This window comes from Delphinapterus leucas, chromosome 19 (genome assembly GCF_059928025.1).
Source record: "Delphinapterus leucas isolate spDelLeu-1000000601 "Yukka" chromosome 19, BTC_Dleu_Yukka2, whole genome shotgun sequence".
NCBI classification, from domain to species: Eukaryota; Metazoa; Chordata; class Mammalia; order Artiodactyla; family Monodontidae; genus Delphinapterus; species Delphinapterus leucas.
In genome coordinates this window covers 49497573-49522491 of record NC_143147.1, presented here as the reverse complement: position 1 = coordinate 49522491, position 24919 = coordinate 49497573, and the positions used below count along the sequence as shown (strand labels likewise).

At 57.7% G+C, this 24919-nt stretch overlaps 1 protein-coding gene across 3 annotated transcripts; it reads right to left on the bottom strand.

Moving 5' to 3' along the window:
* Positions 1–117: 117 nt before the first annotated feature.
* STARD3 (StAR related lipid transfer domain containing 3) lies at positions 118–24694 on the bottom strand. Of its 3 annotated transcripts, XM_022558225.3 has the most exons (15): positions 24575–24694; positions 10424–10695; positions 7424–7501; positions 6964–7041; positions 6804–6857; positions 6288–6405; positions 5996–6094; positions 5721–5776; positions 5261–5353; positions 3474–3536; positions 3212–3307; positions 2751–2830; positions 2557–2661; positions 1333–1426; positions 670–886 (listed from the first exon to the last, which is right to left on the bottom strand). In XM_022558225.3, exons 2-15 carry the CDS (start codon positions 10643–10645, stop codon positions 782–784), a joined length of 1341 nt encoding a protein of 446 aa, XP_022413933.1. In that variant the 5' UTR covers positions 10646–10695; positions 24575–24694; the 3' UTR covers positions 670–781. The 3 variants fall into 3 exon arrangements, with proteins under 3 accessions (XP_022413930.1, XP_022413932.1, XP_022413933.1); XM_022558222.3 differs by lacking the exon at positions 1333–1426 and having other exon boundaries at positions 118–886; XM_022558224.3 differs by lacking the exons at positions 1333–1426; positions 24575–24694 and adding an exon at positions 12716–14664 and having other exon boundaries at positions 118–886.
* Between the last annotated feature and the right edge of the window lie 225 nt (positions 24695–24919).

Here is a 24919-nt window from a genome sequence, read left to right as displayed (position 1 = left end):
GCTCTGCGAGGCTCTGCGAGGGTGTGTCATGTGGTGGCTGCAGCAGTGGCTCCTTCCCCGCCTCCGCGGTGCTGCCCTTCTCTTCCCTCAAGAGGCCAGGCTGGAAGGACTGCTTATTTTTTTTTTTTTTTTTTTGAGTTCATGTTTTTAATTGGCTCAAATTACAAAGGTCCCCAACGAGGCCCTGGGCGGGAGGGAGGCAACCTGAAGAGAACCTGGGAGAGGCAGGCTCCCTGCCAGCACCCACCACTCCCACCTACAACCTACACCCCCACAAGTGCAAGTGGAAAAAGGTCCCAGACCCTTTAAGTAATCCTAAAACACCGTGATGAGAGAGCAGGCGGAAGAAGGGGGTCCTGCGCCTTCACACTGGTGACAAGGCTGCCCTGACTTCTGTCCTGCCCAGGGTCCTCCCCAACCAAGTCCGAGGTTCCCATTCCAGACCCCGGCCTGGCCAGGTGGGGACAGCAGATCTCCTCTTCCAGGAGGAGACGTTTACAGGGACGCCATGTAAACGTCGGCAGGATGGACCCCACTGGCCTCAGCGGCAGAGTCAGACGCTTGAGCTCTCAACCTGCCCACGGCCAGGGCTTCCAGGCACAGTGAAGCGCGTGGAGGGTGGCAGCTGGGGGCCGAGGGGCTGCTGTGGGAGGAAGCCCCTTCCTCCCCACTGTTTGAGGCCAGGTCCTCTGTGGGCAGCGGGAAGCCCAACCGGCCCCTCCTCTGGCTCTGGAGGCCGTGGCGACAGGACCCTGGCCCGCAGGGTGGTGAGGGGGCATGCTCATGCCCGTGCACCCAGCTCTCCGATGCGCTGCCGCAGATGAAAGGCAAATTCAAACATGGTGGCTGCAAGGCTCTGGTGGATGAGGTACCGGGGCAGGCGGCCCTGGGGGAGGCGAGAAGTTCCAGGAAGGCTTGCCCTGGGCAGGGGCTCCCCCTCAACAACTGGCACCAGCAGGGGCTGCTCTGGGCCAGAACACAGGTGCAGCTCTGGAATGCAGCCTAGGCCGCCCTCCCCCCTCCCCCCTCCCCCTGGCAGGAAGAACATGCCATGCCCGGGCCTGGCGTGAGTCACACAGAAAGACCTGGGAGGGGCTGGGCTGGCAGCCAGCCACCCTTCCTGGGGGCCTCGGGAGTCAGAGGTAAAAAGGGGAGGCACAAGCCCGCCGGCAACTCAAGGTGAGAAGACCACCTGGACCCTGCCCCCAGTATTAGAGTAAGAAAGGAGGCGGAGAGTAGGGGAGGCTCTGAGCAGAGCAGGGAGTGCCCAAGGTCACACAGCAGAGGCCCCTCCACTCCACAGAACCTGCCTCGCAGCCCCGGCACGCCCACCTTCAGATCTGCATTAAGGATCCAGATGAAGGTGCAGACTCCAGGGTTACTGGCTGACTTGAGCACAATGAAGCCCCCAGGACCATTCTCCCCCCTGAGGAGAGAGGTACCAGTGGGGGACCTTGGAGCCAGGCAGAACCCCTGACTCCACCCCCCCACCGCCCCATTCTTGGCCCACCCTGGACTGGGGTGGGAGAGGCAAGGGAGCTGCTGGTCCAGGAACCCCCTCGCTGCCTGAGCAGGGCCCAGGACGGGTGTCCCAGAGGCCACAGCATACAGCCCTCCACCCCCACCTGCCATGTGACGCTCGAATCCTCCTACAACCGCCTGCCGATGTTTGCATACCCCCAGTGGCAGGGAAGCCCCAGCTCACCACCTTCCCAGCCCTCATCTAGTCGGTCCAGGGATTCTAGGTCCGCTCTAGTCCTGAGGAGGTGGGCTGGGCGGGCACTTATCATCAGGGCCCAGCTCTGGGAGTGGTGCAGTGCCACTGGGCTCCAGGAGGGGGCGCCTTCTCAGGCGGCGTCAGGCCTGAGCTGTATGGTGCACATCCCATCTCCATTTAATTCGCCTACAGCTCCCCTGACTCCATATAAGGAAGCTGGCACCCAGAGGGGAAATGAGCTTGCCCATCACCCAGCAAGTCTGCGGTGGTGGCGAGACCAGAGCCCCAAGCTGACACTCAAAGAACAGTGCTCTCTGAGGAACCCCAGGACAGAAGGGGAAGAGTGGGGTATCTGGGAGGAGGTCACCTGCAGGGCTAGGATTAGACAGCAGGAGAACTGGAGGAGGCCCTGGAACAGGCCGCAGAGAGTAAGGCCTCTCCTTTGGAGGTACTTCCAAGCGCCGCGGGAGGAAGGCAAGGCCGCGGGGCAGGCAGAGGGGATGAAAGGGGCCCGAGTCTCCTCAGGCAGGAAGTTGATGGTTCAGAACACAGAGCCTCCTGCTCAGGTCCCCCAGACCAGTGCAACCTCATGGCTCCCAGCCCCCTTCCCCGGGCTGGTCCCTATTCATCCCCATTCACGGTCTATCCTGGAGCTGCCCTCCAGCCTGGTGGTGGGTTCAGCCTCCAGCAGATAAGCAGGATTAGGGGCAGCAGGACTGGGGACAGGAAGGCAGCCTCGGCAGGAGAAAGTGCCCAAACGTACACACCGACCCTGCCCTGTCCCCACAGCTACCAGGGGAGGGGCCGGCGCACACGACCCCAGGCAAGGCTCAGCTCACCTGACATATTTGTGTGTCGGGGGCTTGGCGCAGTGGGTGGTGGCGATGCCCGATGACAGGTATCGGTCTCTGCGCCGCTCGATGCGTCGGACGTTCACGAAGTCCCTGGAGGGGGTAGGGTTAGGTCAGGGGATGCCGAGAAGGTCCAAGGACAGGCGGCCTGGCTGAGAGGAGGGAGCTTGGGGGCCACTCACCTGGGGGAGACCACACCGCCCGCGGCCCCCGAAGACACATCGTAGGAGATGAGGGTGTTGTCTTCTACTCGCTGCAGGATCTGCGGGCGTCAGGGCAGACATGAGGTGTATCCACCCCAGGAAAACCCCAGGGAAGGGTCCCAGCATCTCAGGAAAGCCCCAGGCCAGCCTGCTCTCCGCTCAGGTCCCTTAATTAAGAGTCATTCCCATTCATGGGCACTGGCTGGGCCAGGCGCTTTGAGCATTTCCTCTTTCCATCTTCCCCACCCTCTCCAGGAGGCACTAGTACCACCATCCCCATTTTACAGATGGGGAAGCTGAGGCACAGGGCAGTCCAATGACATGACCTGGGTCCCCTGGGGGTCACTGGTCATGCTGGGGTACAACTGCGCCCTCATCTGCCATGTCGCTCTGCCTCTGCCCTGAGGGGTGACCAGGTCTGGCCCCCTGGCTCGGCTCACCTGGCAGGCTGTCACCGTCTTGTTCCACAGCACCATCCTCTCGGGCTGCAGGATCACCTCCTGGTACACCAGCTCCGCGGGGCAGGGCAGGAAGGTCTGGAGCAGGGCGGGCAGAGGGCTGGGTGGTGCCAGATGTACTCGGGCACACCAGCCCTTCCCTCCTGGTTGGGAGAAACCTGCCGGAGGGTCCCCCTACCCCCGGGCTCTTTCCTCGAGTCCCAGGCAGAGCAGGAGGCTCCAGAACACCTCTTCCCTCACTCACCTTCAGGATGAAGGTCTTGCCATGAAAGGGAACCTCGATGGTGTACACAGTGTCCCCATATTCCTGTGGCAGGGACAGAAGGGTGGCAGGGAGGTGAGCATAGGGCAGAGGGGAGCCGGGGGGGCAGGAATGGGTGACACGCAGGGCAGGTTTTTAACAGCTCAGGGTAGAAAACTCCAGGAGTTTTGGGATATCTGAGGAGCCATTAAAGAACAGTGGTTCTGGGACCTCCCTGGTGGCACAGTGATTAAGAATCCACCTGCCAATGCAGGGGACACAGGTTTGATCCCTGGTCCGGGAAGATCCCACATGCTGCAGAGCCACTAAGCCTGCGAGCCACAACTACTGAGCCCACACGTCACAACTACTGAAGCCCACATGCCCACACGCCTAGGGCCCATGCTCCACAACAAGAGAAGCCACCGCAATGAGAAGCCCATGCACTGCAACGAAGAGTAGCCCCCGCTCGCCGCAACTAGAGAGCCTGCACAAAGCTATCTATAAAGACCCAACGCAGCCAAAAAATAAAAAAGTGGTTCTGCCTCCTTGCCTCCTTCACTGTTGGTGGGAATGTAAGTTGGTGCAGCCACTATGGAAAACAGTATGGAGATTCCTCAGAAAACTAAAATTAGAATTACCATATGATCCAGCAATCCCACTCCTGGGAATATACCTGGACAAAACTATAATTCAAAAAGAATTCAGAAAGTCCCTATGTTCATAGCAGCACTATTTACAATAGCCAGGACATGGAAACAACCTAAATGTCCATCAACAGATGAATGGATAAAGAAGATGTGGTGCATATATACAATGGAATACTACTCGGCCATAAAAAAGAACGAAATAATGCCATTTGCAGCGACATGGATGCAACTAGAGATTATCATATAAGCGAAGTAAGTCAGAAAGAGAAAGACAAATACCATGTGATATCGCTTATATGTGGAATCTAAAATATGGCACAGATAAACCTATCTACAAAACAGAAACAGACTCACAGACATAGAGAACAGACTTGTGGTTGCCAAGGGGGGTAGGGGGAGGGAGAGGGATGGACGGGGAGTTTGGGGTTGGTAGATGCAAACTATTACATTTAGAATGGATAAACACCAAGGTCCTACTGTATAGCACAGGGAGCTATCTCCAATATCCTGAGATAAACCATAATGGAAAAGAATATAAAAAAAGAATGTGCATGTGTGTATAACTGAGTCACCCTGCTGTACAGCAGAGATTAACACAACATTGTAAATCAACTACACTTCAATAAAAAAAAAAAAACAGTGGTTCCGACAAATGTTCTGCAATGAGGAGAGAAAGGCTTGTGATATCAAGTTTAAAGGCAGGAGCACAGCTGCGGCTGCAACCACGAAGGACCGTGTCTCCAGGCCGACAAGGGCTGCCAGAGGAACTGGCCAGAGAAAGGGATGACGATGTTTTCCCTCTGTTTTCCAAGCTCTCTGCCATCTTTTTAGATAATACTGTTTTGACCCTGAAACAAAATACCAGACACAGGGCCGAAGCCTGGCTTCCCCTTCAAAGCTGGAGCCGAGGGAGCAGAGCAGCGGGGGGGGGAGGGGGGGTGGAAGCAGGGAGAGGGGCGGTGGGAATGTCCAATGCAGCCCAACCAAGTGGCTGACCCCAGGGCTCAGCTCCCTCTCCTGGGGTTAGGAATATGGTTCCAGCCCATGCAATCTTTGGGCTTATTTCTCAGGCCTCAGAAAAGGGAAGGAAAACTCCCCATAGGAAAACCCTCAGGATCAGGTGGGAGACAGGTTTCTTACATTATTCTTCTCAAACTTCCAGTTCTCCTCCTGGGCCAAGATCTGGTCCACCACCGCCATAGCCTCCTTCCCCTGGAGGATGTACTCCCGTTCCTGGCCAGGGATGGGAGTCAGGAAGGGGTCAGCCTGGGGTCTGCACCCCACCTGCTCTTTCTGCACTGGGCTGGGTGGGAAGCCTGACTCAGCCAGATGTCCAGATGCCGGGTCTGGGCTGGTCTCCTGGGCCCTGTAGGCTTCCTGGGACCAGGTGCCGTGGCTGCGGCTGCTACCCTCGGGCCCCAGGCAGGAAGCAGACCGGTGGGCCTGACCGGCAGTGGGGCACACACCCAGATGGACACGGACTGGCATTCAGGCTGCCTAAGGTCTGCCCTCCGCTGGGAAGCCCCTGCCCACCTGGCTGAGCGCATCACTGGCCCCTCCTCCAGGGTGCCCACCCGGGGCGGGGTAGGCAGCCAGATACCTGGGCAGAGAAGCCTTTCTTCCCAACAACTTCTTCATCTGATTCATTGTCAGACCCTGCAGAAAACAAGCAGAGGACAATGGGAAGAGGCGGAGAGAGCGGGGCAGCGGGGGTCGGGGAGGGGGTGGTCGGGGTACAAGGACAATGGTGTAGGGGTATGAAAGCGGGTGTGGCAGAGGGCTGCTCGCTTTCCCCGGGGAGCTGACACGAACAGAAAGAACAGACCCAGCCAAGGCCCCTCCCCGAAGGCAGTTCTCCCACCCACCAGCCCGCACCTGCAAAGGATTCTGGGGGTGAATAGAACTGGCCCTCGGACAGGGCGCCGGAGAAGAGCAAGGGTCCTCGGGCGACAGCAGCCTGGGCAGCGAGATACCCTGGGGGAGCAGACGTGGGCAGCCATCGCCCCAGACCAAGGACAGTCAGCCTGGGGTCCCCTAGCCCAGGCTCACCCTAAGGCTCCTAGAGGCAGAGCTGGCAAGAGAGCTCAGAACTGGCTCTCAGGCCCGAAACTCTCCTCTCCTGGGTGGGGCCGACCCTCACTGCACCCCCTCACCCCCCAGCACTCACATCGCTCCTCCTCAGCCTCCTGGGGTAGGACTCTGAAGTCAAGGAACCAGGTCTCCAACCAGGCGAGGACGAAGGAGACGATAGGGAGCAAGTAGCCGAAGGCCCCTTTGCTGAGCAGCTGTGGAGGGAGGGGGCTGGGCTCCACGGCAGGGAGTCACCTCAAACCCAGAGCCCCACACTGGGGCTACCAACTCTGGCCTACACCCCACTCCTGGTACCAGCTGTGGGGACCCTCTGTGGCACACGCCTTTGAGATGGATGGATTAATGGGTTCTGCAGCAGGATAAACTCAGGTTAGGCTAGAGGAGGAACTTTCCGTCCTTGGGGTTGCAGCAGGGCGAGTGCGGAAAGCCAGTGGAGATGACCCCTTAGAAATCTCAAAGGACAGGATTCCCCCTCACCCCAACCCCGACAACAGGGTCAGACACCCAAAATCAGAGGAGCGGCCCCTTCTTGGGAGAAGCCCACCCCTCAGGCCAGATGCCCACCAGACCAGCCAGACCCTGAGCCACTGACCTCAGAGAGGATGACCTTGACAATGAGGAATGCACTGGACACCAGCGTGGTGACCTGCCCAGGGGAGGGAAGGAGGAAGAGAGCGAACACAGAGGCTGGGGAGTGAGGCCTCCTCCATCCCATCTCTTGCGCCAGCCCCGCCAGGAAAGTGGCACCTTACCGCAATCACCCACCGGTGCCGGAGCCGCAGCACAGCATAGCCCAGGAGCAGTCCGGAGAAGCGGAAGAAGGCCAGGGCCTGGTGTGGGGGGCCGGGGAACCGTCACGGGCAAGCCAACGGCCCCACCCCTGCTGAAGGCTGGCCTCCCCCTCCAGTCCTGCTGCCTGAGGTTCCCTCCACATGGTGTGCACACCCCAGGAGAGGATGGCCGAGGCCAAGTCAGCGTTTCTTTGGGGACGATCTGGACGTGACCTTCTTGGATAGGGGTCTCTCGTCTTCCCCTCCCACTTGGGGCTCTCTGAAGGTGGGGCCTCATTTAGGAACCCGTTTGAATACTGAGGGTTCCCTGAAGATAGGAGCAAGTCTCCCTGATCAGATTAGGGTGTGTGTTGCGAGAAGAGAATCCAGCGAGAGTCGCGCTCCTATGCCCTCTGTCCCCAGGATCTCCAAGGCCACTCACCAAGATGTCAAAGAAGGAAGTTTCAAAGCTGTAGTGGATGATCTCCTGCTCCAGGTTCTTCTGGATGCCTGTGTTGGTCTGAAGAGAAAGATGTGGACAGCTCTGCAAGCAGAACCAAGTCCCCAGGGCTGCCCCTTGTTCTCCCAGAGGGGGAGGGGGCGGGAGGGGGAGAAAGTAGAACCAGGAGGAGAGGCTGTAAATGCTCAGCTACCACCCAAGAAGCCCCTGAGGCAGCAGGGGAGCTCAGCCAGGGACCTGAGACCCCAGCACTATTACTGTTTCTCTAAGGATCCAGGCAGCCCAGACAGGCGGGGCTAAGCTGAGGCTCAGACACTCACGGGCACACTGCCCAGGAAGAGGCAGGCCTGGAGGGCCTTGGGGCTGTGCAGGAGAGGCGATGAGCCCTATGCAGGTAGGCAGCGCTGGCACACAGGGTGCTGGGAGCATGCCTCTCACATAATTTCATCTCCCTCCCACCACTGCGGTGCTCTATCTTCCCAGCCAAGCATCCATCTGGGGTGATGGGGGCCAGGGGTGGGCAGTGGTGTCAGACGGAGCCCCAGGTGGCAAATCAATTGATTAGGTTTGTACTTAATGGGCAAAATCCATCATGCTGCTAGAGGGGATGGCATTCAGAGCGAGCAGACTGGTCCTTGCCCCTGCCCCTGCCCTAGCCACCCACACATTTTCAATGGGAACCCTGAGACCCTGGCTGGGGAGTGAGGGGTCTGGATGGACACTGAGAGCTAGAGCAGCCTGAGGCTTCAGGAGGAATGGGGTGGCAGGCTTACGCGTCTGCAGGTGGGGCGCCAGCCCCCGGAGAAGGGGGGCACAAGGGGACTCTCAGGAATGGGGCCTGGGAGCCCTGAAGGGGAAGACCCTTCACACCTAGACCGGGGCTTCTGATCTCCCACAGATGATATGAACTGGGGCAGTGGGGCTTGAGGGGGCTTGTTAAAGATACAGATGTTCAGACACTGGGTCTGAATCTCAGGCTGAGCTGAGCATCTAGAATGGTTATAAAACTCCCAGGTGATTCTGATGCTCGGGGCAGGAGCCAGCAATGTGGACAGCCCCTCACTGAACTTCGAGCCCCGGCACATCCCCACTGAATGCCTCAACCTCAAGACCGCTCTGAGCCCCGTGGAGTCTGACGCCTTGCTGCCCCTGGTCTGACACCCCACCCCGCCCCAGCTCGGTCCACCCCTTCCTCCTGACTGCTCCCTCTTGGGCTCCACAGCCCCTCCCACCCCTAACAGCCCCTGTCCCTCAAGCTCTGTCTTCCACCATTTTTCTCTTTACAGAGAACTCTCCCTCTGCCTGGGTACCCGCCTGCCCACTGCATGAGGACCCAGGACAGTGGAGTTCCAGCCCCTGCTTTGCCACGGGCTACAAGACTTTGGCACAGGTCTTATAACCCGGCCAGGGTCGTTGCATCCACTGGGCAACACACAGTCTGTTAGAAAATTTAAAAAATATATGCTCCAAAATATGAAAATAAGATGACAGAACTGAAAATTAATAAAATTTCAATTAAGTGTCTACTGAGTGAAACATTATGTTGATTCTATGAACTATTAAATCCAGCACTCTGCAATTTTTCATCACATTTGAAAACAATTTGGAGGTTAGATTTTCGCACTTTGCAAGAATTCCCAAGTCTGCATGATGACTGCTAAGCTATTACAGCCAATACAGCCAGAGAGTTTCAAAAGTAAAATTTTTTCAGCTCTTTTCTGGCAAGTAAATATATATACTGAATGAAGGATGCGGGTGAATTTTAGTGCCTGCTTTGAGATGCTGCACGGGACCTTCAAAAGCAAGAATGTCTAAGACCTCGGAAGCTCTTCAAGCGGCCCTGAACCTTGCTGGGCCTCAGCTCTCTCATCGGTAAGATGGTCCCAAAGGCCCCGTGGCTGTGGCTCCTCGCTGAAGGTGCCAGCTCATCCCTGTGCACAAAGGACAGTCACCCTCAGAGCCCTGCCTTGCTTTCCAGCTCAACACGTCTGGAATCAAACTTACCCTCTTCACCCCTAAACCAGCCCCTTCTCCAAATTCATTTCTAGCACCAGTCATTCTCCTGACACCTGAGCTTGCGATCTGGAGGAAGGGCACCTGCCATGCAGAACTCTGACCCACTTTGCACAAGGAGAACAGGGGGTCTCAAAGAGGCTGAGTCCCTTGCTGAGGTCACACAGTTACTACAGAGGAGAAGCTGGCACGAGACCAAGCCTGGGATGCCCTGTTCCACAGCTCCTGCCTCTATATCAGGTCTTGCTCTGCCCTGTTAGCACCCGGGGATCAGGCCCCACCACCAGCTGGCCAAGCACTGCACAGGGGGAAAAGGGGGCAGACCCTGCCCCGACAGGCAGCTCCGCCTCCAGACTGCTAGGTGGCATCTCACCAAACCCAAGAGGCCAAACTGGGGGGCACTGGAAGAATGCCCCAAGTGGGGAAGGAGAGCTGGGCGCCACGGGGAACTGGGAGTTTTTACTGGTTGCTCCCCACTGTACCCTCTGCTTTTAGCACAGTATCTAGGACACAGCAGGGGCTCAAAAATGTTTGTTGAATGAATGAATTAATTAATTAATTCATTGAGCCAGAGAGTAATGTAGAGCAGAAAGAAGACAAAGGTTTCAACAGCTCAACCAGAGTCCTCTGGGCTCCCTCCTCCTTTCTCAAGAGTGTCCGCTAGGGGGCAGTATGGCGCAGAGGTCAAGACTGCAAGCTCTGGAGCCAGAGAGTCTGGGTTCAAACCCTGCCGCCTTCACATACTTGCTGAGAGACTTCAGATAAACGACTCAGCCTCTCTGAGTTTCTTTCTCTGGAAGATGAGAACAGCTATTCTTATCATCTCATTCTTCCTTTTACCTGGAAATCAACAGTCCCCCCCAACACCCCCTGCCGCCGGAGGCAACCCTCCCATACCGCAGATGGAATAACTGAGGCCCAGACAACGCCCACAGCGCGGCTTGTGCCTCCAGCCTTTCCCCCACTCACGTTCAGCTCAATGATCCAGAGCAGGGAGATGAAAAGCAGGTCGAAGGTGACAAAGAGGCAGAAGGTGCGGCGGACGTCGGAGATGGACCGGCGCTTCTCGCGAGGCGGCGGGAGGAAATGCGAGGAGAGGCTCTGGCTGTGCGACAGCGACGAGCCGAGGGAGGCCACGGCTGGCAGGCTGCGCTCCAGGTCACGGGCCGGCTCCCCAGACAGCTTGCTCATCCTGGCGGCCCCCACCTCCAGGCAGAGAGGGCTGGGCCTCAGCAGCACGGCTGCAGGAAGACAGGGCGGCTGGCTCAGGTCCTGCATGTCAGGGTCCTGGAGGTCCTGGTCACCTCCCTCATCCCTTCCCACACAGCCCCCCGGGGACCCCGTTTGCTCCCAAACACATCTGCCCCTCAGCCCCAGCCTAACCCGGTGGCCCAGGGCCCTCTCTGCCTAATTTCCCACTGTGGCCTGCCGTTCAGGCTGGAGGGGTCTGAGTATCCCTCTCACTCTGTCGTGCTTCTACACCCGCCATCCCCGGCAAAGTCTTGCAGCCCCACGGTCACCCCTGGAGGCCTCTGGGATCCTCCCCGATGTCTGGGGGCACAGCCTGCTCCTGCCAAGCGCTGCCCTGTGGTTCAGCCTCTGGGCCTGCCCCCACCCCCAGGAGAAGTCAGTCCCAAGCTCTGTTCTTTGTTTTCCAAGCACAAAGCCACATTCCCTCCCAGCAGCCAGCCCTACCCTCCCACCCCCTAATCCATGGCGACTGGGAGGGACTTCCTAGAGCAGAGTGCTCTGTGCTGGGGGCGGGATGGCGGGATGACATCTTCATCTCCAGCTATGTCCCCACCACTGCCACCTCAGGCCCACCCAGCACGGCTCTCTCCCAGCGCTCCAACTTGCTCCTCATGGGCGCGTCTCCAGGCTTCCTCTCCTCCCTCCCACCCCGCCCCGCAGCAACCACCTCTCCACACAACAGCCAGAGAAAGCTCTTCAGAACATGAATCAGATCCTGCCGTTCCCCACTTACAGCCCTTTAAGGGCGCCCCCCAGGTCTGAGGATAACAGCACCCTCCTCATGATGCCCTTGCAGGACGTGGCTCTGCCTGGCTCCTCGCACCACTCCTCGCACAAGGCACGGGCCCCGTCTCACTACGACGGCCACCCGGGCCTTCTAGGTCCCTACACGTGGCAGCCCGGTCCTGCCTCGGGGGCCTTAGACCCAGCTCTCTGGGCTGGGTGGAATGTTCTCCCCAGTCCTTTCAACGGGCAGCTCCAAAGCCCTCTCCTCAGAGCCTCCCACCCTCCTGTCCCCAGTCCCAGTTAATTTACGGGGCTTTACCTTCTCCATTGAACTCTCACCATCTGAAACCATCTTACTGATTGTTCTGCAAACGCCACGGTGCAGGCCTTTACCTGACTTGGTCCCTGCTGTCTCCTAGGACCTAGCACAATGCTGGCACTTAACAGGCACTGCGTAACTAACTGTTGAATAAACGGATGACCCAGAGGGTCTCCTGGCCCTCAGCTCCATGCTACATGGTAGAGAGGACCAGGGCAAACCCAGCCACTACCCAAGGCTCGCCCAGAGCTCCAGTGCCGACAGAACACTGCGCCCATGGCCGTGTTTCAGGCCCACACAAAGCAGGATGGTTCCTCCTATTCTTCAGATAAGACGGCCAAGGCTCCGAAAGTGTGAATGGACTTACCCATCCCTTACCTGCCTGTGCAATCACGAGGCTGAAATCCTCACGAACCCTAGAGACAAAAGGGGCCCTGGAGCACCCCCTCCCTGCCGGGCAGGCCCCAGGCCTAAGGTCTCTGCTCTACCAGTTTGCTGGCGGGGGCCCTCAGAGGCCCTGTCCCCTGCGCGGGGGGAGGAAAGGTTTAGTCTAGAGCCAGAGAAGAGCTGATGCAGTGTAGTGGGGCCTGAGTTTCTGGGAGCCCATCAAGGGTCTCCCTGAGTGTTCTCACGCCAGCACCAGGGGGCAGGTTTGGGGGCCAGTGGAAGGGGAGCCCTAGGTCTTCGTGCTTGATCCTGGGAAGGCAAGATCTAACCAGTCTCCCCTCCAGATTCGCCGTCCCCTCCATACCTTTGCTATGTCTGCTACCTTCCACGCCCCACTCCATCTACTAAGTCCAAAACAAGCCCCCCGTATGTGGCCAGCAGGGGGTTCCGAGCAAGCCGGGTCACCCATCCCTCTGCCTCTGTGCCAGTGGACACAGAGCTGGCCGTTCTCAGCAGAGGCACCAGCCCAAGGCCATCCCCCCACTACCACACTCTTGGGGTCCCTGTGACAAGCTCACCTGAAGGAAGGCTGGGCCCAGCTCTGGAAGGCGGCAGTCAGAGGAGGGGATGTGACAGGCCGCAGGCAATGGGACCCCCCAACGTCCATCAGCTGGATCTCGTGCCAGACTGCACGTTCAGCGCATCCCTCACCGAGACAGGGCCGCAGCCCCAGGGCAGGTGACATTTGCTCGTCTCTAATAGCCCTCTTGTCTCCTGCCAGACCTGTCTCCATCTCTCCTCCCCCTTTCTGTCTCTCTCACAAGCTACCTCTCTACCTTTCTTTAGAAGTGTCTCTGTACCCTCTCCCACGTCCATCTTTATTTCACCCCCTCTCTGGGTCTTCCTCTCCATCTCTCTCCCATCTGTGAGTCTCTCTCCACCCCCATCGGATCAGTCTCTCTCATGTTTCCCTCTCTCTCCTCTTTTCTACCTGCCTTCCCCCTCTCCCTCTTCCCTATCTCATGGCAGGGCGCTGTGGCTTCCCCACTCCCAGTCTGCTCCAGGGTCTGTCTGTCTTTCCCCCTCCTTTCTGGGGACAGGACTTGGGTGGCAACAGCTTGGGTGTGAGACACACTCAGAGTGGCAATAGCACTGACACTCACACACCTAGATATCCCTGTGGAAGCGAGAGACAGACAGGGGCTGAGAGCAGAGGTGTTGGGGGAGCCCGGGTGAGCTGTGGACGCAGGGATGTGAGGGAGCCGACCCCGGGAGCTCTGAAGCAGGGGTGGGGGCGCCTGGCCAAGAGGCAGAGAGAGAAGGGTTCTACATTACCCTCCCCCAGGAAAGAAACTCCGGGTTCAAATAAGCAAGAGCTGGTAGGGTAGAATGGGCACTGGTCAGGAGTTAAGACCTGAGCCCCAGTTTGAGGGAAGCCACTAACCCTGAATAACTTTGGGCAAGTCCTTCTTAGCAAACCTCCATTTCTCTATGTGGGAAAAAGGTCCATGGTTTAACTTAAAACGAAACAGCAACAAGAAAACCTTACTTAGAATCTCAATATACGGGAATTCCCTGGTGGTCCAGTGGTTAGGACTCTGTGCTTTCACTGCCGAGGGCCTGGATTCAATCCCTGGGCGCAGCCAAAAAAAAGAACCTCAATATAGAAAACAGATAAAAGCAGGACTGTATGGGTCCTGCCACAAGACGCGGCCACAGAGAGCCCCACCGGTCAGCCCTTCCTCAGACTCCATCCATGGTCACCCCTGAGGCGCCTCCTTGGGTGTGGTTTGAAAATAACTCAAAAGGCTTTTGAGCTCCCTCCGACCACCTGCCAGTCTAAGAGGTGAAAGCCACCTTGGCCTGGAACGGCCCTGACCCTGGAGGATGGAAGGTGGCAGCTGCCAGCAGAGCAGCTTGGCCTGGCTTCTGCCCACCGCCCCCGCCAGGGCTGCCACCCAGCCCCCTGGGAGCAGCGCCCGCTGCCAAGCCCACCACCTGCTGTCACCGGCCCTTCCCAAGCGCCTTCAGAGGCGTCGGGAGTGGAGCAGCACGTGTGGCGTGAAGGAGTCCGCCTGGGCTGCCTGCAGACTAGACCCTTGATGTGTTTGCGGAAGCTGAGCGGCGGAAGCTGAGCGGCTGAAGCTTGGGGAGAGTGGCGGGGAGGGAGGGGAGACCGGAGGTTTTATCGTCCTCGGTCTGAAGGGAAAGAGGCGTGGGGAGGAGTGGGCAAGGCAGGTCTCTGGGCCCAGGGAAAGCTCAGCGGGCAAAGGGGAGGGGTGGGCCCTCACGCCCCCGCCCAGGCCTTCTCTTACTCGCCCCAGGAAGCACTAGCCCCGCCCGAGCGCAGCAGGAGCTCTGGGTGGGGCCCGACTCAGCGGACAGCAGCAGGCAGCTGTAGTGTGCAAAGAGAACTGGGCTCTGTGGCCAGGGCTCAAGTCTCAGCCTGCCCTTACCAGCCCAGCGAGCCACGGCAAAGAGAGCCAGGGCTCAAGTCTCAGCCTGCCCTTACCAGCCGTGCGAGCCACGGCAAAGAGAGCCAGGGCTCAAGTCTCAGCCTGCCCTTACCAGCCGTGCGAGCCACGGCAAAGAGAGCCAGGGCTCAAGTCTCAGCCTGCCCTTACCAGCCGTGCGAGCCACGGCAAAGAGAGCCAGGGCTCAAGTCTCAGCCTGCCCTTACCAGCCGTGCGAGCCACGGCAAAGAGATCTAGCCGACGACCACGGCAAAGGACCAGGCTCAAGTCTCAGCCTGCCCTTACCAGCCGTGTGAGCCACGGCAAAGGGCCAGGCTCAAGTCTCAGTGCCTTACCAGCCGAGCGAGCCACGGCAAAGGGCCAGGGCTCAAGTCTCAGCCTGCCCTTACCAGCCGTGCGAGCCACGGCAAAGAGAGCCAGGGCTCAAGTCTCAGCCTGCCCTTACCAGCCGAGCGAGCCACGGCAAAGAGAGCCAGGGCTCAAGTCTCAGCCTGCCCTTACCAGCCGTGCGAGCCACGGCAAAGAGAGCCAGGGCTCAAGTCTCAGCCTGCCCTTACCAGCCGTGCGAGCCACGGCAAAGAGAGCCAGGGCTCAAGTCTCAGCCTGCCCTTACCAGCCGTGCGAGCCACGGCAAAGAGAGCCAGGGCTCAAGTCTCAGTCTGCCCTTACCAGCCGAGCGAGCCACGGTAAAGAGAGCCAGGGCTCAAGTCTCAGCCTGCCCTTACCAGCCGAGCGAGCCACGGCAAAGAGAGCCAGGGCTCAAGTCTCAGTCTGTCTGCCCTTACCAGCCGAGCGAGCCACGGCAAAGAGAGCCAGGGCTCAAGTCTCAGCCTGCCCTTACCAGCCGAGCGAGCCACGGCAAAGAGAGCCAGGGCTCAAGTCTCAGCCTGCCCTTACCAGCCGTGCGAGCCACGGCAAAGAGAGCCAGGGCTCAAGTCTCAGTCTGCCCTTACCAGCCGAGCGAGCCACGGCAAAGAGAGCCAGGGCTCAAGTCTCAGCCTGCCCTTACCAGCCGAGCGAGCCACGGCAAAGAGAGCCAGGGCTCAAGTCTCAGTCTGCCCTTACCAGCCGTGCGAGCCACGGCAAAGAGAGCCAGGGCTCAAGTCTCAGCCTGCCCTTACCAGCCGTGCGAGCCACGGCAAAGAGAGCCAGGGCTCAAGTCTCAGCCTGCCCTTACCAGCCGTGCGAGCCACGGCAAAGAGAGCCAGGGCTCAAGTCTCAGCCTGCCCTTACCAGCCGAGCGAGCCACGGCAAAGAGAGCCAGGGCTCAAGTCTCAGCCTGCCCTTACCAGCCGTGCGAGCCACGGCAAAGAGAGCCAGGGCTCAAGTCTCAGCCTGCCCTTACCAGCCGTGCGAGCCACGGCAAAGAGAGCCAGGGCTCAAGTCTCAGCCTGCCCTTACCAGCCGTGCGAGCCACGGCAAAGAGAGCCAGGGCTCAAGTCTCAGCCTGCCCTTACCAGCCGTGCGAGCCACGGCAAAGAGAGCCAGGGCTCAAGTCTCAGCCTGCCCTTACCAGCCGAGCGAGCCACGGCAAAGAGAGCCAGGGCTCAAGTCTCAGCCTGCCCTTACCAGCCGTGCGAGCCACGGCAAAGAGAGCCAGGGCTCAAGTCTCAGTCTGTCTGCCCTTACCAGCCGTGCGAGCCACGGCAAAGAGAGCCAGGGCTCAAGTCTCAGCCTGCCCTTACCAGCCGTGCGAGCCACGGCAGAGAGAGCCGTTCTGAGACTCCGTTTCTTCAGCTGCATTAAGTAAAGGGAACGCTAATATACTTAATGCCATAGAACTGTCCACCTGAAAATGGCTGAAACGGTAAATGTTACGCTGTGGATGCTTTACCACAATAAAAAAGGCAGCAATAATTGCTACCGCCTCAGGCTGGCATTTATGTGCGGGTCGGGAGAAGGACGGCAGGTGCTTGGTCGGTAGGGGTGGAAATGGAACCAGCAACTGGTAAGGACGTCCAGGTGAGTGGGAGATTAAGTGGGGTGTGGGAGGGGGTGGGGCTTACACACCACAGTAGTAAAATCACCTCCAAAGGCCTGAGTTCAAATCTGAGCTCCACAGTTCACCCGCCTGGTGACCCACAGCAAGCTGTCCAAGCCTTCAGCCCAGGTTCCCTCACCTTGTGCACTAAGGGCCCAGCTACTGCAGCTCCAGGCAAATGTGTCTCCCCAGGGAGGGGCTGGGGCGGGAGGTGGGGGGCTGCCCTGGCTCCCGGCACAGGCTCTGGAGCGTGGGGCCTGGGACTGATCTCTGATACTACCCCTTCCCACTGGTGCCTGCTCCTCCCACCCCCACCTCCCCCAGGGTCCAATCTCCACGGTTCTTAGGTGGCAGGGGCACAGACAGGGTCCTTCCCAGGCCTCAGTCACACCCGAGGCCAGAAGCTCCCGGCCGGCGTTTCCTGGCCAAGGCAAGTCTGCAATGTGAGCAATGTCCCTCCCTCACTCACTCAGCAAGCCTCCAAGGCTGCACCTGGAAACGGGGGATACCTGTGTTGAGCCTGGGCCACCTGGCGGATCAGAGGAGACAGCGGTGCGTGGGGAGCGCGTAGGACAGCAGCTGGCACCACAGAGTAAGCACGCCATAGACGTCAACCACGGCCACCAGGCCACCACGGCTCCCTCTGAGGTCCTCTCACCCTCTCCTCTGCCCAGCTTCCCACAGAGGGCTGGGCCGAGCCGCACAAGTTCCAGCTAGTGTTCCCTCCACCAGCTGCGCTCTGTGACCCCGAGGGGACGCAACGAGTCTCATCTATATCCAGAAATGATTCTCACTTCGGAGCAGCACGGCTCCTCCAAACCCTCTCCCCAGGCTGAGGGGACAGGAGACACGGGCTCAAAACACATCCCCCACGCTGCATTGCTCAGGAAATGCTGGCACTAGCCACGGGGGCTTCCCTGAGGGGTCCCTAACTCAGCACAGATCAGGAGGAATCGGTGAAGCCAAGGACTGGATGTCAAGCCAGGAGAAGATTCAAACCCTGGATTCCCACCTTACTAGTCATTGAACCTCTCTGTGCCTCAGTTTTCTCCCTGTAAAATGGGGGTAACAGTAGTACCTACTTCTTGGAGGTATTATAAGGATTAAGTGACTTATTACACATAATGGACCCGAACAGTCCCTGACGCAGAGCGATCGCTGTGGAACAGTGAGCTAACATGACACCCCTGCCTCTTCTTTGGCGGAAACACAGCCTTGAGCTCTGACTGCCTCTGGGAGACAGCTTCAGGCCAGGGCTGGAGTTGCTCTGGATCAAGCCCCTGTTAATGCCCAGGTTAATGGAGAATCCACAGCGGGGCAGGAGGCAGAGGCTCTGCGTGCAGAAGAGGTCGGCCTTGGCTGTGTTCTGCTGCTGGCCGGTCTGGGTGGAAGCTGGCTCGGGGACGGAGGACAGCAGACCGAACAGGCCTGCAGACCATCCACAAGAAACAAATCTGGGCTGGCAGTGGCCCACGCTGGCCCCCTGCAGACATCCTCTCCTTTACTCACTGCACCCGCTACCAGGAGCTGTGGAGATGAGAAGACTGAAGCTCAGAGAGGCCTGCCTACAGCCCCCCAGCCTGGATGCGGCAGAGCTGACCCCAGGGACACGTGGGCTTCCCTCAGTGCTGGGCTGGGACCTGGTGAACCCAAACGTGGCTGCCCCCAGAGCCTGTGCTGGCTGGGGAGTGAGGTGTCAAAAGACCCCAAAGAGCTTAACAGCCACCCAGGCAGGGCCTGTGGAGAGCCTAGTGCCCTCCGCTCCACATCTGAACGATCAACAAATCCTTCAAAATCCAGCCAGTAGCGGCCACTGCTCACCATTACCATCACCTGCCCGAGCCACATCTCTCACCTGCTACAGCTTCCTGACGGCCTCCTGTCCTCGTCCCAAGTCTATTCTCAACGCAGCAGTCAGAGGGATCCCAGTAAAAGTCAGACCACACCTCCCAATGCCCCAAACCTCCAAGAGCTTCCAGCTGCCCCAGAGTAAAGGCCCAAGTCCCCACCCTGGCCTGTAAGCCTCCTCTTCCCCTGGCCTCCTCCCCTGGAACCCTCTGCTCCAGACACACCAGTCCCTCACTGTTCCCTGGACACATCAAGCATGTTCCCAGCCCTGGACCCTTGTTCCTGCTGTCCTGTCTGTTCCTCCCCTAGGTCTCTGTAATGTCCCCTCCCTCCATTCTGGTCCCTTTGAAGAGGCCTTCCGTGAACACCCTATTTAGCCCCAACCTCCACTCCCTTCCCCTGCTTTATTCGTCTTCACAGCACACATCACCCCAGACATATTATATGTTTGCTGGGCTGTTTCCTGCCTGCCTTCTTCCACTGGAACAGGGACTCCCATGCTCTGCTCACTGCTGCGTGCCCAGTTCCCAGAACGGTACCAGGCTCACAGTAAGTATTCACAAAATGCGCTGAACGACTACTTCCACCCTCTCCTGCAGCGTCACATGCACAGGTGCACGTTCACACCCAGCCCTGGAGGAGCGGCCCCACCTGTCCAGCCTCTCCTGGAGCTGGACTCCACCCTCTCTTGGTGTTTCGTGCTGCCCAGAGCCCCGGCACCTCCGCTACCAACGGGTAAGGGGGACTGGTTTCCTGGGCACCCTCGGGCAGGGTGGCAGCTCCCCTCTTCCCTGAGCCCCAACTCACAGAGAGAAGACCTGGTGAGGAGTTAAATTCCTCAGATAGCAAAAGGGTCCCCAGCACTCTTCTCTTGCTATGGGGTTGATACCCCTCCTCCAATACTCTCCAGATCACTGGCTGCTCCCAGGACACACCATGGCCAGCTGGTCTCCCTTCTGTGCCTCCAGTGCCTCTGTTTCCCCATTTTGGAATGACCTCCTCCCCCTGGGGGGAGCTCCAACTCTTCAGAGACCAGTTCACAAGGCACCTACTGGGCAAACCTCACCCTCAGCCTCAGGATTCCCCAAGCCCAGGTCTCGGGACTCTGCCTCAGCACTTCCCTCCCAACACGCTAGACTTGAGCCTAAAAGTCATCTCTCCTGAAGCCCCTGAGGCCCAGTCACAGTGTCTGGCCATACATGGCACATATCTAGTAGGTTCACTGGCCTGTGGATCTGTAATGCCTACCCTGGAACAAGGGAAAGGGTGTGGGTTTGGGGGTCGGTCAGCAGACCTGGAGTTGAAAGCCCAAGGCCATTCTTTATTAGGCTGTGTGCCCTTGACCAAATCACTGAGTCTCTCACCTGTAAAATGGGGATGGTAGAGTGCTCACTTCACAGAACTATTGAAAGGATTAGAAATAACACCTGCAATGTGCCTGTGTTTAAATAACAGTAGCTATTACTAATATTAGGGGCCATAATGTTAGAGGCAGGGCCCTGGGCCGGGCATATGTAGCATGGCACTCTGCCCAAACTGAGGGTCCATCAGTACTGCTAGATGGTAGGATGGGCCCTGACCTCAGGGAGCTGCTCGCCCAGGATGGTACACATTAGGCTCTCCTGTAGTTCAGGGCTCAGTGGTCCATGCCATCAGCCTCGACAAAGTTGGCTTACTGGCACCTACAGCACCTACTCTGCCCCACCCAGAGGGCTTGGGAAGTTCCCTGGAGAGGTAGGAATTTAAGGAGAGGAGGAAACGGCAGCAGTGACAAATAAGGTATCAAAGCCCAAGCCAGGCTCTGCTTCTCCCTTCCTTTCGGGGAAGTGGAGAGGGTACAGTCAAGCCAAGAAGCCATATTCATCACTGTGCACTCCCTACCCCTCCCCAGCCCAGAAGGCTCTGACGGTACAGTTTACTGGAAAATCCTAACAAACTGAGATCTACTCAGCCCTCCAGTTCCCTCTACATGCCAGGCCCTGTTAATGTTGGAGATGCCCCCTGCTCTGTGATTCTCTGACCCCCGGCCTACTCAAGGGCTGGTGAGTCAGGCCCCACCCGACCCCTTGGTGCTGTTGGATAAAAATGGGGGCTAATGAGGTCAAGTTCTCAAGGTCAGTCTGGAAACAGCCTGTCATGTTCCAGGGCGATCTCAGTCCTATCAGCCTACTTGAGGGAAGGGCTCTGCAGGGGTGGGGGTGATTCAGCACAGACTCCTCCCAGCACCAGCTCTGACCAGACAAAAGCCAGGATCAGCCTCTTCCCAGGCAGGAAAAGTTCAGAGGGACACACAACGGCCGGATGGGATGCCTTCCTTGTCCCTTATCCCACTGATGTGGCAGCTGCCCCTTTGAGGGCTGGGAGTCCGAGGCAGTTTCTGGGAGACAGCTGTGGACCTGGAGTCAGAGGATGGTTCCTTAAGTTCCTGCTGAGACACCTCCCAAGTCTCAGCTTCCTTGTCTGTAAAATGGGGCCAACCATCTCTACCGTTCAATGCAATAAGTGTGAGCTGTCAAACATACAGGATTTTTGGTCTCACCCACACCCCCCTCCTCCAAACAAGTCTAGGTGTGGGAGAGCTCAGTTTACCGCAGCACAAGAACTGAGAGCGTATGGTGTGCCAGACACTGTGCTGCTCCCTGGGGATATTCAGGGGCTCCGGGTCTGCTGAGGGAGGCTGATAGATAAATGTACAGTGCCATGCTGTCATCAGCACTTTCGGGGAGGAACGAACAAAGGACTGTGGGCTCCCAGAGAAGGGAGCATCTGACCCAGGCTAGAGTGGGTGAGGTCAGGAAAGCCACAGGGAGGAGAAGCCATTTGACTCGGGCCTCCACATCTACCAGCTGGATGCAAGGAAGATGGGCATTCCAGGCACTAACAAAAGCCCAGATTCAGGTTTAAAGCACAGGCCCAGCCCACAGGAGTGCATGCTGACCTTACCCCAGGGACCTGTCCCCAAACACGGGTACCAGGCCTCCAGACCTCCCCAGGGCATGGTCCCTGCAGGGGACACTTCTTCATGGCCAGGTGAGGAAAAGAATCCCCAGCCTTGACAGCGGAGACTGCCTCTGCCCTCCTGCCCACCTCAGCCCCCTCCCCTGCAAGAGCTCTCTATTCAGAGGACCCAGCTCTCCATTCTCTGAGCCCACCCTGGTCTCTACCTCCTTGTGGTAAACTCATTTTCTCGCTCTAAGGCCCCTCACTAATTGTCAGCTCCTCTGGAAAGCCATCCTTGGCCTTTTTCTTGCTTGGCTTCCCAAAGCTCTGTGTACATTTCTCTAGAATTAATGCTTGCCATGTAACATTTATTCATTTCCAGATTCATTTCTTGAGCAGAAATGACAAAGAGTCATATTCATTGACAAAGAGTCAGGCTTTGGGGCTCTGGGACAGAATGAGAAGCCACGTCAACTGTCCTCAAGCACTTTATAAAATTAAAAGTTATAGGCTTCCCTGGTGGCGCAGTGGTTGAGAGTCCACCTGCCGATGCACGGGACACGGGTTCGTGCCCTGGTCCAGGAAGATCCCACATGCCGCGGAGCGGCTAGGTCCGTGAGCCATGGCTGCCGAGCCTGCGCGTCCAGAGCCTGTGCTCCGCAATGGGAGAGGCCACAACAGTGAGAGGCTCGCGTACCGCAAAAAAAAAAAAAAAAAAGTTATACCCATTGGGACTTCCCTGGTGGCACAGTGGTTAAAACTCCACGCTCCCAAGGCAGGGGGCCGGAATTCGATCCCTGGTCAGGGAACTAGATCCCACATGCATGCTGCACCTAGGAGTTCACATGCTGCAACTAAGGAGCCCACCTCCCACAACTAAGACGGGGCCCAACCAAATAAAATAAATAAATAAAATATTTTTAAAAGTTATACCCACTGTTCTATATTATTCTTATGTAAAGAGTAATCGCTGGGCTTCCGTGGTGGCGCAGTGGTTGAGAGTCCGCCTGCCGATGCAGGGGACGCAGGTTTGCACCCTGGTCCAGGAAGATCCCACATGCCATGGAGCGGCTGGGCCCGTGAGCCGTGGCCGCTGAGCCTGCGCGTCCAGAGCCTGTGCTCCGCAACGGGAGAGGCCACAACAGTGAGGGACCCGCGTACCGCAAAAAAAAAAAAAAAAAAAAAAGAGTAATAGCTAACACTTATTTATTGAGCACGCATGCGCTCACTGTTTTAAGCCCTAAACATACACTATTTCATTTAATACTCACAAAAACTGTCAGGTAGGCACATGACTATCTCCATTTGACAAATGAGGAAACCGAGGCAGTGACTTCATCAAGATCACAAAACAGTATGAGAACGCAGGAAGTCTGATTCAGGAGTCTGTATTGTCAATCATCATGCTATTACGGACAGGTGCTGCAGGGACTCGGGGCAATACTTAGCCTTGGGGGTGGTGGGGGGAAGGTGGTCCAGAGGTGATGCTGCCTGAGCAGAGCACTGAAGGACAAGCAGAAGGTAGCCCAGCAGGTAAGAGGAGAAGGGGCTTTCAGGCAACGGGGCTGGTGCATGCAAAGGCATGGAGACACAAAAGGTGTGGACAAGCACATCCTGCAATGCCATATTATTGGACCTTAGGGTACACACAGGGTAGGGAAGAGGTAAGGTCATTGAGAGCTCTGTAAATTGTGCTAAAGATTCAGTCTTTCCCATAGGCAATGGGAAACCATCAAAGGGTTTTAAGCAAGGAAGTGACATTATGCGATGTGTTTCTAAAGGATCATAAGAGGCACTTCCTTGTGGTGCAGTGGTTGAGAATTCGCCTGCCAATGCAGGGGACATGGGTTTGATCCCTGGTCCGGGAAGATCCCACATACTGCGGAGGAGCTGAGCCGGTGCACCACAACTACTAGGCCTGCGCTCTAGAGCCTGTGTGCCTAGAGCCGGTGCTCTGCAACAAGAGAAGCCACGGCAATGCGAAGCCCTCGTACCGCAACGAAGAGTAGCCCCCACTCACCGCAACTAGAGAAGGCCCGCATGCAGCAATGAAGACCCAATGCAGCCATAAATTAATTAATTAATTAATTAAAAAAAAATAAAAGGATCACAAGAGTTACAGTTTGGAGGCTGGGTTGCAGGCAGCCATGACTGGAAGTTGCTGGGAAGTCACTGCAGTCATCCTGGTGAGAAACACATCAACAAGGGTGGTAACAAAAGAGAGGCACAGGACCAGGTGTGAAGCATGTTCCGGTCACCTCTTAGATATGGGAATTGAGAAAGAAGAGGAAGTATAATTCTCAGGTTTCTGGCTGGGATGGGGTGATAGAGAAAGAATGAAGCTGCAGGGGAGAAGAGCAGCAGTTCAAGTTCAGACGAAGTGAGTGGCAGCTGGAGTGGGGCTGTACAACTGGTAGCTGGATGGCCAAGTCTGAGGCTCCAGGGAGGGGCACTCCGCTGAAGATGTAGATCTGGGCGCGTTTCGGGTATTTAGGTGGTGTAAAGCTGAAGCCATGAGAGTTGACGAGACCACCCAAATTCAGTGTACAGAGTAAGGGAGTGGGCGAGAGAGGAGAATGTGAAACGGTATTTCTACAGTCAGAGAAGTAGGAAGAAAATAAGGGGATGCTGACGCGGAGGAAGCCAAAAAAGGGGGAGAGAGGCACGTATCAACTATTTCAATTACGAGTTAGTATGCACCTCTAAGAACTCAAGAAAGATACTAAAGGGCCCTTCTGATGTCAATTAGGAAGTCATTCACTGCCATTTCCAAAGGAAGTTGAGGGAGACCGGATGACAGTGAGACGCAGACCTACAGTAACTTGTAGATATATTCCTCCTCATTCTCAGGCCCTGACCCCTCCCTATATCCAACTCCTGCCCTTTAATACCCAGATACCGCCCCCTCGCTTCTCCGCTCACAAAGAAGAGATAGGCTTCGGAGGCCGATCCGGGACGCCCTTCCCGGGCTGTCTCGAGTGGGCGGGACCGCGGACGGTCAGCGCCCGAGACCCTCGAACCCGGCGCGGGGTGGAGCAAGGCCAAGCAGAGGAAGGGGGCGGAACCTGGGGCGCAGGGGGTGTGGGAAGGGTCGGACGGAACTATGAACGGACACCGGCTAGAGAAGCGGGATCTGCTGGCAAGACGTAGCCCTCGTACCACCACCCGGTCCCACTGACCTCTCGCGGACCCACCTGCTCCATGTCAGCCACGGCCCCAGTTCTTCTTAGCCCCAGCCGCAGCCCGTCTCCGCGGCCCCAGCAGCGCCTCGGAGAGGAAGGGGATCTCCCGGCGGCGCCACTTCCGCCACTGAGTCCGCCCCCGAGAGCGAACGTGCGTAGGACTGCAGCCCCGCCCCCAAGCCCTCGGGCCCCACCCCCAAGGGGCGGAAGTGGGGGCTGCAGCTAAAGTTAGGCCTGAAAGGATATTCCTAACGGTAGGGGTGTTGGAAAGAAGCCCAGGGGCATCATCCTTATTGGGCCACACAGGCCTGGCACTGTGGAGGAAAAAGGGGATCTTCCTGAGGGGAGGCCTGTGGG

What these genes read in the sequence shown, in the direction of transcription:
- STARD3 (XM_022558222.3), bottom strand. Translation starts at nt 10,645, where the DNA reads ATGAGCAAGCTGTCTGGGGAGCCGGCCCGTGACCTGGAGCGCAGCCTG. An exon ending in GGAAGTTTGAGAAGAATAAT is followed by an intron (nt 3,537 to 5,260) that starts GTAAGAAACCTG and finishes TCCCTGCCACAG; the next exon opens with GAATATGGGGACACTGTGTA. An exon ending in GGCGGTGTGGTCTCCCCCAG is followed by an intron (nt 2,662 to 2,750) that starts GTGAGTGGCCCC and finishes TACCCCCTCCAG; the next exon opens with GGACTTCGTGAACGTCCGAC.